Source organism: Panthera onca, chromosome X (assembly GCF_046562875.1).
Source record: "Panthera onca isolate mPanOnc1 chromosome X, mPanOnc1 haplotype 2, whole genome shotgun sequence".
Taxonomy (NCBI): domain Eukaryota; kingdom Metazoa; phylum Chordata; class Mammalia; order Carnivora; family Felidae; genus Panthera; species Panthera onca.
This window is the reverse complement of record NC_138357.1, coordinates 32,012,717-32,026,802: the sequence shown is the minus strand read 5'-3', so window position 1 is coordinate 32,026,802 and position 14,086 is coordinate 32,012,717. Positions and strand designations below refer to the sequence as shown.

The 14,086-nt window shown below is 44.7% G+C and overlaps 1 protein-coding gene across 4 annotated transcripts in view; it reads left to right on the top strand.

Annotated features, from left to right (window-relative positions):
* The window catches only part of DOCK11 (dedicator of cytokinesis 11), a 199,830-nt gene that overhangs the window by 155,904 nt on the left and 29,840 nt on the right, over positions 1-14,086 (top strand). For all 4 annotated transcript variants that reach the window (XM_081792433.1, XM_081792431.1, XM_081792430.1 and 1 more), the window contains 3 exons: positions 2,424-2,639; positions 2,729-2,786; positions 13,333-13,439. In XM_081792433.1, the coding sequence (XP_081648559.1) occupies positions 2,424-2,639; positions 2,729-2,786; positions 13,333-13,439 (381 nt within the window). The remainder of the gene's footprint in view (positions 1-2,423; positions 2,640-2,728; positions 2,787-13,332; positions 13,440-14,086) is intronic.

Sequence of the window (14,086 nt, the reverse complement as noted above, 5' to 3'; positions counted from 1 at the left end):
TTTGACTACCATTTGGCTACCAATACCATTTATGGTATTGGTTAATGAAGCACTGAGTTTGAACTTCCACAAAATGTCACCGAGAGTGGCCAACAGAGGAGGAATAACGCAGAAGGAATTCACCACTTGATGGTCTTCTGAGTTTTGAGAATTATCTTTGAACTGATTATGGCTTGCCGTGGATATGTGTGGGCAAACCCAAGGCCAAGGCTGTCGTTCTCCGGTACCAGCTGGCTGAGGCCAAGCCTAAGACCCTGACCACCGGTCCTGTTCCTTACCCACATACTCAGAACCTATACCATTGTAAAACTTCGTTTGTCTTGTTGCACGGAAAACAGGTTCTGATCTTCAGCGATGCACGTGTACAAGGGAAGAAGAATCTTTTTGTCAGTCAAGGACTTTTCCTCCCCAGGGGATCATCGCCCTTCTTGGGAAAGGTCATCCTCCAGGATAATTTGACCATATTGTGTAAAAACTGTAAGAAAAAAAAAAAAACCACAGTCACAGCATACTTGATGTTTGGGACGTGTAGAATCTGTGTACCAAAAAATAATTCCCATAGGAACGTTGCTTAGACTGAAAAAAAAAAAAACAAAAAACAAACAACACTGATTAGTGCCAGCCATTCTCAGGCTGGGAAAGTTTGCTTTTCAGCCAGTTCTACTGGTTCCCCGGGAGATCAGCATATGCTCCAGCTAATCCCATGAGCACAAAAACATTTTATGCCATTTAGGATCTCACACTCTGAGAGTTTATTTTACCACTTGTGACCATCCTTAATTCTTTGTTATATAAAAGTTGTCTTAGCATCATTTTCAAAGTAAATGAGGTCTGTATTGGCTGACCTTGGTAAGAAATCTTTTTCATGACTCATTTCTGAAATGACCTCGCTTTACTCTGGTGGGGCTGTCATTACCAATAAACCCTATGACAACAAGTTATGCCTTCACCCCAGGAAATGGGACTGCTACTGGGGCATAAGAAGGAACTTTATCATATGTAATTATTATTTTCGAAGGGATCGGGAAGGCACTTTGAAAAACCGTTTCCTCCACAGTTGGTTACATTCCCGTTGAAAAGCTCCCCAACCCCTGTATTGTCCCTTCCTCGTCTTCTCTGAATCCTACGGATAACTGTGATTACTCCGTTGGGGTTAAGAGGAAGTGAGAATACGTTCTTAGTAGGATAAAAAGGAAACTGTAGCTTAATGGGTTTGGAGGACAAAACAACATTTTGAGAGAGGCTATTGACTCTTTAGGGTTTTCTGTGATTCACAACCTTTTAGTTGTGTAAGTGGAAATCGTTAACGGTATTGGTGTAAGGTTTTTCCTTTAGTGTACGTGGCAGTGTTTGGATGGAAGAGTGGCTGAGATCACTAGTCTGGAACCCGAATGTCTGGGTATAAATCCTGTCTCTACCACCTAACCAACTGTGATGCGTTGGCCAAGCTATGTAACTGCTGTGCGCCTCAATTTCCCTTTATAAAACGAATTATAATGGTACTTATTTCATAGGGTTGCTGCAAAAGTTAAAACATGTAAGGCACTCCTAGACCATACGAGTACCTAGTAAGCTGTCGATTTTTAGTTACCGTTATAACTAAAATCACACAATAATGGCAAATAATTCTCCTGGCTGTTGAATTTACCGTGGAAAAGCTGGAGTTCAGGGCCAGGTAGTCTGCCTCCAGATCCATGCTTTTATGTATTGTGAATATACTGCCGTCAAGTTTAGAGCCTTTGAAGCCTGAGCTCATTGGACATTTTAAAAAAGAATTCATTTAAACGGCTTCAGGGGTGCCTGGGTAGCTCAGTCGGTTAAGCATCCGACTCTCGATCTCGGCTCAGGTCATCACAGTTCGTGAGATTGAGCCTCATGTCGGGCTCTGTGCTGACAGTGCAGAGCCTGCTTGGGAGTCTCTCTGTCTCTCTGTCTCTGTCTCTGTGTCTCTCTGCCCATCCCCCACTCATGCTCTCTCCCGTGTGTGCTCTCTCTCAAAATAAATGAGCGTTAAAAAAAAAAGCTCTTTATTTTTTAATATTTATTTATTTAATTTTAGAGAGGGAGCACGAGCAAGGGAGGGGCAGAGGGAGAGAGAGAGTGAGAGAAAGAGACACTCTTAAGCAGGCTCCGTGCTCAGTGCAGAGCCCGACACAGGGCTTGATCCCACAATCCCGGGATCAAGACCTGAGCCGAAATTGGGAGTTGGATGCTCCACACCGACTGAGCCACCCAGGCACCCCGTACAAAGAAAAAATCAAAGCTCCGTAGACACATGGGTCTACCAAGAACTGTAATCAGGAATATAAGTCATGGGATTCCCAGGATTGGATGCCAAGGCTTAGAAAGCACATGGATAATATTGATAAACATGTCTTTTTTGTTTGTTTGTTTGTTTGTTTGTTTGTTTGTTTTGAAATTAGGCCACCGCTTTTCCCACAGAAGTCAAAGACTTGACCAAGAGAATCCGTACTGTCCTTATGGCCACCGCTCAGATGAAGGAGCATGAGAAAGATCCCGAAATGTTAATTGATCTCCAGTATAGTCTAGCCAAGTCCTATGCGAGCACCCCGGAGCTCAGGAAAACCTGGCTTGACAGCATGGCCAAGATTCATGTAAAAAATGGAGATTTTTCAGAGGTGACTGCTTCGGGCTTTGTTCTAAACACCACCCTGCAGAAAGCTCTGGAACGCATTCTGACCGCTCTTCCTTTGTCATCCTTTTCCAGGCAGCAATGTGTTACGTGCACGTGGCAGCTCTGGTTGCCGAGTTTCTCCATCGAAAAAGTAAGAGATTTCTGCTCCTAGAGACGGGGAGAATTTCAGTTAGCCCCGGAGTTTTTCTCTTTGTAGCTTGAATGTGATACGATTGAGCTCTGAAATATACGTTCACCGTTAGCCTCAGTTGGTGTTCAAACAGCAGGTGTTGGAAAACTGGATTATTCGCTTTGCCTTCTGCTTTCATTGAGAGTACAGGAATAAGTTAAATATCACAGGGCCAGGCCTGATGCCCAATGTTTATTTTCCAAGACCGTCTCCCTGGAACACTGCCACAAATTAAATTCTTCTCGGGGCTCATGAGGAGCTCTGGTGAATACAGATCATTTGTTTTCCCCTCATCCGTCTCGACTTCAAAAATGCACCCAGGTTACAGCTCCATAGCCACTTTAGTGCAATAATACTTTGGTATTAACAGGGACTCGGGGCGAGGGGGCGCCTGGGTGGCTCAGTTGGTTGGGCGTCCGACTTCGGCTCGGGTTCATGATCTCGCGATTGGTGGGTTTGAGCGCCGCATCGGGCTCTGTGCTGACGGCTCAGGGCCTGGAGCCTGCTTCGGATTCTGTGTCTCTCTGCCCGTCCCCTGCTCATGCTCTGTCTCTCTCTCAAAAATAAATAAACATTAAAAAATTAAAAAAAAAAAACAATATGAAAAGGGAGTCAGGAGGCGCCTGGGTGGCTCAGTCGGTGAAGCGTCCGACTCTTGGTTTCGGCTCAGGTCATGATCTCATGGTTCATGAGTTCAAGCCCCTCATCGGGCTCCACGCTGCCTGTGCGGAGCCTGCTTGGGATTCTCTCTCCCCCTCTCTCTGCCCCTCCCCTGCTCTCTCTTTCTCTCTCTCTCTCAAAATAAATGAACCTAACAAATAAATAAAAGGGAGTCAGCGCATTGGCAAGATGGCCAAGTAAGATGCCCCTTGTTTCTGTATCCCCCCGCCTCAGCAGTTTGCCATCCGTCTGCGGACAAAAGTGCCTCTGTGGGAGCTGTGGGATTCAGCACCATACAGCCAGGGACCCGGGAGGAGTCTCCCCCACCTGTGCCTCTCAGGTAATAGGCAGACAGACCTTGGTCCTGGACGTGGACCCTGTAGTGGCTCATGAACTGGCCCTAGCCTTTCTCAGCTGTGGTCTGAGCACACCTGGAGAGCCCCGTCTTAGATAATCATCCACAGACCAGAGGACCTTGGTGGACGTCCAGGAGGCCCGTGGCAAAGTTCCAGCATGCCGTTGGAGCAAAACAAATACAAGTTCAGATGCATCGTAGAGGGTGAAAGGAACGGTTTGACTTAACTCATGTCACCCCTCCCCCAAGGTGGCACAGCTCCGTGCCAAGAGAGACCTTCTCGCCCATGCTTTCTTCTGTGGGGAACAAGTGGGAGCATGTGAGTGGGCCCCTGGCATCTGCAGCAGTATAAGGCCTGCCAAAGAGACGCATTTCTCTCTTGCCCCATCCGGGGTACCTGGCTCATGAGCCGCGTGACTAGGGGCAGGAAGAGGTGGGAGTAGATCGGACTCTCAGAGGGCCTTAAAGAGACGTGGATCCTGCTAACCGCATCGCAGGCTCCATCTAGAAGCCCAAGGCTCTAGGGACACATTGCTCATGGATTCCTGCCCCCACCCCCACCTAGCCCACAGGCACCTCCAGTGCTCTGTGCGTCTAAACCCTGCACTCCTTTATCCTGTAGCCGGCTCCCTGTGTGTGCTCCTGATGGGTGGCTAAGAGCAAGCCTTGGCAGCCGACTAGAAGGCCATCCAGCATCTGTGGGCCACTAAGAGACCACACGCTTGAGCTTTAGCACTTTGGCCTGGTGTGTTGCACGATGGAGAGAAGGCATACAAGCCTCAGAAATCTGCCACAAAACGGGCACCTGGGTGGTTCAGTCGGTTAGGCGTCAGACTTCGGCTCAGGTCACGGTCTCATGGTTCACGAGTTCAAGCCCCGCGTCGGACTCTGTGCTGACAGCTGGGAGCCTGCAGCCTGCAGCCTGCTTCAGCTTCTGTCTCCCTCTCTCTGCCCTTTCCCCTTTCCCACTCTGTCTCTCTCTCTCCCTCAAAAATAAACATTAAAAAAAATCTGCCACAAAAGGGAGCAAGAAGATGAAGCCATTGTATCCATAGGAGGTCCGTGAAAGCCACAGACTCCGTAGCAGGGCAGATGGAAGGTGTTTCTCCCCCAAAGTCAGTCAGTAAAGGTGGTTGGAGGTGACTGCTACTTCAGATGCAAAGACAGCCATGCAAAAGACTTCAGAGAACAGGAAAAATGAAGGCAACATGGCACCACCAAAGGCTCCCAATAACCTTCCGGTAACCCAGGCCAAAGTCCTGGAGATCTGCAGTGTACCTCATGAAGAATTCAAAATAGCTGTTTTAAGGAGGCTTAATGAGCTATGATAAAACAGAGAGTTCAATGAAATCAGGAGAATAGTACAAGAACAAGAACTTAAACGCAGATAGGAAATTAAAAAAAAAAAATTCTGGCATTGAAGAATACAATGAATGAAGTGAAAAATGCAACAGCATTGCCAACAGAGTGGATCAAACAGAAGTAATCTGTGAATTGGAAGTCAGGACCTTTGAATTTGTTTCATCAGAGGAGAACAAGGACAAAAGAATGAAAAAGAGTAAAGAAGCCTCCGGGCGTGATCTTTGGGATAGCATCAAAAGAAACAATCTGTGAATTCTTTGAGTCCCAGAAGGAGAAGAGAGGGAGAAGGAGACAGAAAACTTTTATTTCAAGAAATATAACTGAGGACATCCCAAATCTGGGGAGAGATTTGGACATCCATGTTCACGAAGCTCATAGATCCCCCAAACGCTCAACATAAAGAGAGCTTCTCTAAGACCCGTTATAATAAAACTATCAAAAGACCAAGAACCCCAAGGCAGCAATAGGAGAGAAGTTTCTAACTGACCAGGGAACCCCCATAAGGCCATTGGTAGGTTTCTCAGCAGAGCCTTGCAGGCAAAGAGAGAGTGCGATGAAGTATTCAAAGAGCTGAAAGAATAGAACTGCCAGCCAAGAGGACTCCAGTAAAGTTGTCCTTCAGAAGTGAAGGACCGATAAAGACATTCCCAGGCAAACAAAAGCTGAAGTTCATCCCCACTACACCTGCCATGCAAGAAAGGCTGAAAGGAGTTCTTCAAGCCGAAATGAAGAGATGCTAGTTAAGAACATGAAAACCTGTGAAATGGATCCATAAGAATGGATAAAGAAGATGTGGCACATATACACAATATTCAGCCACAAGAAAGAAGGAAGTCTGGCCAGTTTGGGCAACATGGATGGCATAGCATAGCATGGCATAGCATTATGCTAAGTGGAATGAGTCAGAAAGAGAAAGACCAACACTGTATGATCTCACTTTCATGTAGCATCTAAAAACTCAAAACCACAGAGGCAGAGCGTGGAATGGTAGTTGCCAGAGGCTAGGGGGTGGGGAAAGTGGGAAGACGTTGACGAAAGGGTACAAACTTTCAGTTAGAAGAGGAATAAATTCTGGGGATCTAATGTACAGCCCAGTGATGATAGTTAATACTGTATTATATACCTGAAAGTTGCTGAGAAAGTGGATCTTAAATATTCTCATCTCCCCGCAAATGGTAATTATGTGGGGGGGGGGGCATTCATTTCGCAATATACACGTATCAAATCAACGCACACACCTTAAACTTACAGTGTTCTATTTCTGCTGTGTCTCAACAGAGCTGGCGGGGAGGCGAGGGAAGGAGAAACAAAAGGGGAGTCGGGGGTCTTGAAGGGCTTCAGGATCCAGCAGATCCAATTCAAGAATCTGCCTGAAAGCTTCCCTTTCCAAAACCAGTATTGTTGACTACTATAAAACTACTCAAATAGTAAAATAGTTGAGTTAGAAACCTTCTGATCTGCTATCTATCGTAACGGCCAAGCTATTTCCTTTACGGTAGTTAAATGAGTAACATCAGGGCAAAATGAAACCATCTCGTGGGAGCCTTATCACTCTGGTTTGATCTAGGAGAACACAGCCACGTTTTGTTTTGTTTTGAATTCCTACAGTTAACTATATAGCTTCCATTTTACGTCTAAGGCTCAGTTGATTGCCTCATATAATAATACCACCCATGTGGGGAGAACCTCTTTATACATAAAGAGTCATCCCAAGCATGGTATCATGAATAAAATGTAGATTCATTTTATTATTTTATTTATTTATTTATTTATTTATTTATTTATTTATTATTTTTTTATTTTTATTTTATTATTTTTTATTTTTTTATTATTATTTTTAATGTTTATTTGAGAGTGGGGGGAGGAGAGTGTGCACGAATGGGGGGGGGGAGGCAGAGAGAAGGAAGGAGAATCCCAACAGGCTCCACGCTGTCAGTGCAGAGTCTGACACGGGGCTCGATCTCAGGAACCATGCGTTCATGACCTGAGCCAAAATCAAGGGTCAGGCGCTCAACTGACTGAGCCACCCAGGCGGCCCTTTTTCACTTAGATTTTAAATTAACACTTTCTGTTTGGTACTGAAATATTTAACAACCCGTGTGTTTGAAATTGGTAGACTCTAGTGTTCTCCTTTGAGTGCCTAGACTTGGTTTTAAAATGGAAAACTAATAATTATCAAAAGAAGGCCCCATCTGAGGGGTTTTTTTTCCCTACATCACCAGTCTGCCTGTGAAATTATAGTCAAAATAAATATTGAAATTGTACATCTGCAGTTCCAAATAAACTGATACGAGAACTCAAAACACGGTAATGCATTTTTAGGTGTAGTTTTCCGACAAACGAGGGTAGTATTATCTCCTCTCTCTAATTAGAGAAATCTGCAAAAAGATTTTTATGTCCACGGAGTATAAAACCGTACCCTTTAGATGTTGAAAATTGTTAAATATATTAAAATATTTCCCTAGATTTTTTTCCCCATAGGTACAAAGACTTAAAATTAGGCAACAATCAAGAATTATTAATCTCCATTATCAGTCCTTAAACTTTGAAAATACAAGACTGGGCAAGATAGCAACTAAAATAGAATATAAATATTGCTGTGGTTTGTTGGACATGAGTTGGGGGCAGCTAGCCTGTACACAAAACAATGCAACCTGTTTCAGTAAGTGGAAATAGTGCTTTAAAAACTTCTCTAAATATTTGAGTAGAGTTGACACACGATGGTACATTAGTTTCGAGTGTGCAACATAGTGACTCAATCTCTCGGTATTTTATGCTGTGCTCACCACCAGGGTAGCTACCGTCAGTCACCGTACAAGCTACTGCAATGCCATCGACTGTACTCCCTGTGCTGTGCCTTTTATTCCCCTGATTATTCACTCCATAGCTGGAAGCCTGTATCTCCCACTCCCCTTACCCATTTTGCCCATCCCCCTCCCGCTTAAATATTTACTTCTTAATACCCCAAGGTGTTTAAGAGTTTATCCTTCCTATAAAGCAAAGAGTCCCTCTCCGAGTAGGAAAAAAATGTTTTGCATTTAACAAAACATGTTAACATTTAGGAGTTCATGTATTTATTTATAGGCCCCGTTTATTTTTAAACCTGGAAAATCCTACTTGCTTAAACTAGCCAACCTTATTCTAAGGGTGGCTCAGTTGGTTAACATCTGACTCTCGATTTCGTCTCAGGTCATGATCTCATGGCTCGTGAGTTCGAGCCCTGTGCCGGCAGCGCAGGGCCTGCTTGGGATTCTCTCTCTCTCTCTCTCTCTCTCTCTCTCTCTCTCTCTCCCTCCCTCCCCCTGTCTCGGCGTCCCCCCCTCCCCCCGCCTTCTTTCAAAATAAATAACTTTATTTATAACTTTAAAAAAAAAAAAAACTTAAATGGTGGCAGTAGTAAAATCCTCAGGGTGCCCCCACCCTTGGCTTTAGTCATTCAGATGATCCAAAACACCTTCTTTTGGTGATGAGTTGATTAAACTATGACAGTTATACCAATAGACCCTATTAATTGAAAACACAAGTTAAAAATTTAATCTGTTAACCTGTCATCTAGCCTGAGAACTTCATGATCTAGATAAGAGCTGGCTATTTACAGAGTAAATAAAACAAACGTTTGAGTTCAGCGCTGAAAAAAAAAAAAGATTTTATTAGTCCTTAAAACAGACTTCACAAAAATAGTTGAGCAGTTCCACAACCCTTTGTTTTCTACTGTTAAGTGTCCTTTGATAATGAAGACAAAAGGGAAGGAGAGTTAGAAAGTATTTTAAATCTTGGCCATAGCAATTGCAAAAATTTTGTTTTCTCAAACTCCTAAGCCATTTCTCTTGAAGTCATTATAAAGTGCTTCTTTTAATCAAGATGAAATGAAATACTACTTACCAGCTGACATATTGGAAACAGATGTTCTGATGAGAGTTTGTTTTTTTTTTTTAAAGAGTTTGTTCCATTGAGTGGTTGCCTAAGCAAGCAAAGGCTTGGGCCCCTGTCCCCTAGGGCTGACTACAAAACACCAGTGATGGCTTATTTCTAGATCCTTCTTTTTTTATGTTTCAAGCACTGGACTGAACGGGAAAGGGGGAGGAGGTGTGCAGTTTTCCCTGCCCCCACCCTTCTTTCAGTCAGCCAAAGCCCTTGCTCTTCCTCCCGGAGAGACCTTAAGGATACCCTTCTCTTCCTTTGACCTAAGTTCCCTCTAAGTGGTGATACTTACTGGGTGTTGGGTACTCTCACCCCCACGGATCTAAAAAGAAAAAAGGTCTCAATGTCCCTATTTCGGTTCTATCTGAGAACACCTCCCTCCCCCCCCCCCCCCCAAGTATTCTAGATCTCATTCTTTGGAGGCGAGACTTGATGTACCTCTTCCTGAGAGAGGGCACAACTATTCTGACCCAGGGAAGACAAGAGTCAGGTGTCTGCGTCCTTCCACCACCACTTGGCATCCAAGGCTCAGCAAAGCTTCGGTCCTAGAGGCCCCCCTCCCCCCCGCCAACAACCCAGAAAAAGGAATTTCCTTTCCCATAGAGTCTGTTCCTTTCATTCCTTATAGGGTAATGTTGCTCCCTTTCCCAAGTCTTTTTACCCAGGATCTGATAGCTTAAGTTCCAGTCTTTTTATTTCCTGACTCCTTGCCAATCACAGCCCTCCCCGCCTTTTGCCTCCCCTCCCCCTTCAGGACTCTTAACCTCTTATCCTTCTTCTGACTAGCGGTCTTATTTTACCAAGGGTTGAACTGCCTCCCCACCCTCCAAACTCCTCCCGGCTTTTATTTTTTCCTGGGACACTTGTGCTCAAGGTAATGGTCTGTCCTTGGACAGTGTGCATCTTGCTTTCCCTAGGACAGCAGTCAGGACTACAGAAGCTATAGCTTTGAAGGGCAAGGTCAGGAATCCAGGTCATATACCAGAAAGATTGATAGCAGACTCTTGAAGACCACCTTATATAATGCTACAGAGCGCTATGTGAGATCCCCAAAATGCGTGCCTCCCTCTGTTGGGATATATACACTGGCCACTTCCAGATTCAGCAGCTTATTTCATCTAAAAATCTTTCTAAGGGCACCTTGGTGGCCAACCCCGGCTCAGGTCACGATTTCGCCGTTCACAAGTTTGAGCCCCACGTTGGGCTCTGTGCTGACAGCTCAGAGCCTGAAGCCTGCTTCGCATTCGGTGTCGCCCTCCCTCTCTCTGCCCTCCCCGCTCGTACTCCGTCTCTTCTCTCTCAAAAATAAACATGAAAAAAAAACTTTAAAAATCTTTCTAGGGCTAAGGGCAATCAGAAATTTCCCCAAGCATTTTAAAGACCCTCACAACGAAAAGGGTCCTTTTGTCATTGGATAGTTTGGTGGGTGCTAATAACTTATGCAAACAAGGGGGATATATTCTCCTCTAGGTAGAGATACGTCATTAGGCATAGGACTCCCGATAACACGCTTACCACGTGTAGTGGACTCTGAAGCTAACAATCCATGAAGCAGACAACAAACTCCAAAGTGGGCATTGACCTGTCAGATTATGAGAAAAAACATAATTTGCCCTCCTTATACTTAAAATATATACTTGAGGGGCGCCTGAGTGGCTGAGGCAGTTAAGCGTCCAACTTCGGCTCAGGTCATGATCTCGTGGTTCATGAGTTCGAGCCCTGCATCAGGTGCTGTGCTGACAGCTCGGAGCCCGGAGCCTGCTCCGGATTCTGTGTCTCCTTCTGTCTGTCTCTCAAAAATGATAGACATTAAAAATAAAAGAAAATATATATTTGAAATCTACTTAAAATTTACTTAAAATAGCTCTCCCAAGATGCTTTAGCCTCATCTGATCTCAGGCACAGGAGTGTGCCCCTTTTTGTCCTCCCCTAAATCACAGCATTCTAGAAAAATCCTAGATTTGGGAATCACTTAAAAGTCTCAGAGCAGACAGGCATTTTTTTTCCCTAGTCGTGGACCGAGCTGCCAGAGGCCTTCAGGGATTGGCACTTTTCTTTGTTGAGGACCGTTGGGGGCCCCCTTCCCTACCACCTAGCTCTTGACTTCGCAGAGTTGATCAAGTGGGACATTGTCTCCTACATTTCAGAAAGTTCTCCTAATGCACTATTCAAAGAGTGGCCGATCTGAGAACTTTGTTACTGGGTCACAACAAGCTAAGGAGTATTATCCTGAGTGGAAATCAGCTATGTCACTGAGTGTATTTAATTTAGCAGACTTTTTTTTTTTTCCCCATAGACTCAGTTGAAGAAGGAAATGATGAATTGATTTACGTTCGGGTGCAAGTTCCTTGTCTTGTTGTGGTCCAGCACTTTGAACAGAACTTGCCTCGAAGTCTATAACAGACCATTTTAGGCATGCTTCTCTTCAGAAATGAAGCGCGTTCCGCTCTGTCTTCAGTGTCTTTTATTACCTAATTTCTTTCAACAAAAATGGCCCTGAAGGCCATTGGGTCAAAGTAAATCTCATTTTCATTTCTTTTTTTTTTTTTTTTTTTTAAGTGTATTTATTTATTTCGAGAGGCGGGGAGTGCGAGCGGGATAGGGACAGAGAGAGAACGGGGAGAGAATCTGCCTAATGCACAGCTTGAACTCAAAAACCGGGAGATCATGACCTGAGCCAAGATCAACGGTCGGACGCTTAACTGACTGAGCCACCCAGGCGTCCCTTATTTTCACTTCTGCCTCGCCTCTCTTCACAGAAATCCACTGACTGCTCCCTCTGTGTCTCTCCGTTCTTGAAAAAGCACTTCAGAATAACCCCATCTTCCCTCTCCAGAAGTCTGTCTCTCTCTCATAGAAGCGTGGTGCTTATTTGGTAACTCACGCTCTATCAAGCATCTTACAAGACGATGTATGTGTGTAGCCTTCATTTAGACCAGGGGAGCTGGCAGAACCCCAGCCCTGATAGCTGACCTTTCTTTCTGCCAGAATTCTGAGAAATCTCTTAAATACGGGGAAGCCTGACTCTCTTAAACCTTCCTTCTTCTTTTCCCAAGAGTGTTTGGACACATGCACAGAGCGTGTAGGGCAACCACAAAGCCTGCCTTCTATACCTGAACTCTTGCTTGACGGCAAACATTTGGTCCACGGTCCCACAGCAGCTGTTCCCAGCTTCAGCTCACTTGCTACTTCCCAGGGCAATCTAACTCTGAAAGCGTGCTGATTCTCCCAGGGCCTGTCCCCTTTCTCCAAGGACGCTTCAGTCCTGCCACATGTTTTCTCTGCCTCTCTTACAAGTCCTAGGCTAGGCTTCCTCCAGGAACCCAACCCACTTCCTTTTTCCAGTTCTTCAGGAAAATTAGGAACTGGAAACGGTTACCAAAGCACATTCCCTGGCTGCCTGAAAAGTACATGCCCGGGGCGCCTGGGTGGCGCAGTCGGTTAAGCGTCCGACTTCAGCCAGGTCACGATCTCACGGTCCGTGAGTTCGAGCCCCGCGTCAGGCTCTGGGCTGACAGCTCGGAGCCTGGAGCCTCTTTCCGATTCTGTGTCTCCCTCTCTCTCTGCCCCTCCCCCGTTCATGCTCTGTCTCTCTCTGTCCCAAAAATAAAAAAAAATTAAAAAAAAAAAAAAAAAAAAAAAGTACATGCCCTTTTCGGTTAGGTGACAGACCAGAAACACACAGGATCAAAGCGGTCAGTTACACTAGGAAACATTTACTATACTAGCCACTGAGGATGATGCATGGTCAGAGAATGAACCTGACTTGTTGGTAACTTGAGCTCGCTTTTCGGGAAAAAGACTGGTAGAATGTGTAATAGATGGGAGTAATTTGCAAAATTCTTTACAAGCTGAAAATTGCCACTGATGGCTTTGACCGGCACAAAAGTATCTGTGTTTGTTTTTCAGGGTGAGCAGTCCACGTAAGGCTGTTCTTCACAAAGCACTTTTTAAAAAATAAATGTACTGGGGCGCCTTGGTGGCTCAGTCGGTTGAGCATCTGACTTAAGCTCAGGTCATGATCTCACGGCTCGTGGGTTCCAGCCCCGCGTTGGGCTCTTTGCTGACAGCACGGAGCCTGGAGCCTGCTTCGGATTCTGTGTCTCCCTCTCTCTCTGTCCCTCCCCCACTCATGCTCTGTCTCTCGAATGAATGAATGAATGAATGAATGAATGAATGAATTTACTTCACTTCTTTCTATGCATACAGAATTATTCCCGAGTGGATGTTCAGCCTTCAAGAAAATAACTCCCAATATAGATGAAGAAGGAGCAATGAAAGAAGATGCTGGAATGATGGATGTCCATTACAGTGAGGTAAGATTCCGGGGCCTGCAATGCCAGTTACATAAATCTAACTTCTTAAAATTTATATTAAAAAATTATTACAGCTAACTTAATTTGGAAGGTAACCAAGGGCTGATGAACTGTAAGCATTAAAACTGCCCAGGGCAGAGATGTCCCTATTTGGAATGTGGAGCCTGGCCTCTGGAGCGGTTCCTGTTGTCTGGTTTTAGAGAGGCAGTATTTATCATCTTCAAATTACCATCCCAGTAACCAGATCAGGGTCCACATACTTTGGAAAAATCTCCATAAAAAATAGAGTTAACGATGCAACAGCTGAGCAGTCTCCGCAGAAAAGTATTTTCTAAACTGGAAAATTTCTGCCGTAAACTTCTTATGGGTAGCAAAACAGCTTTAGTTGTCAATCAGTGAATACGTATTGACTTAGGAACAAGGCTCTGGACTTGGTGATATAGGAGCTGTAAAATAATTACATATGGCTAATCCCTGACCTCCAATATCAACCTGAACAGCTAATATACCTACATGGAAATGGGTAAAAAAAAAAAAAAAAAGACTATGCCATTTGAATAATGGCCTCAGTGTGCTCCATGTAAAGTCAAAGGTGAGAGAGATGCCTTTGAGCTGAAGTAAAACAGAGGAGGTATGATCAGAGACGG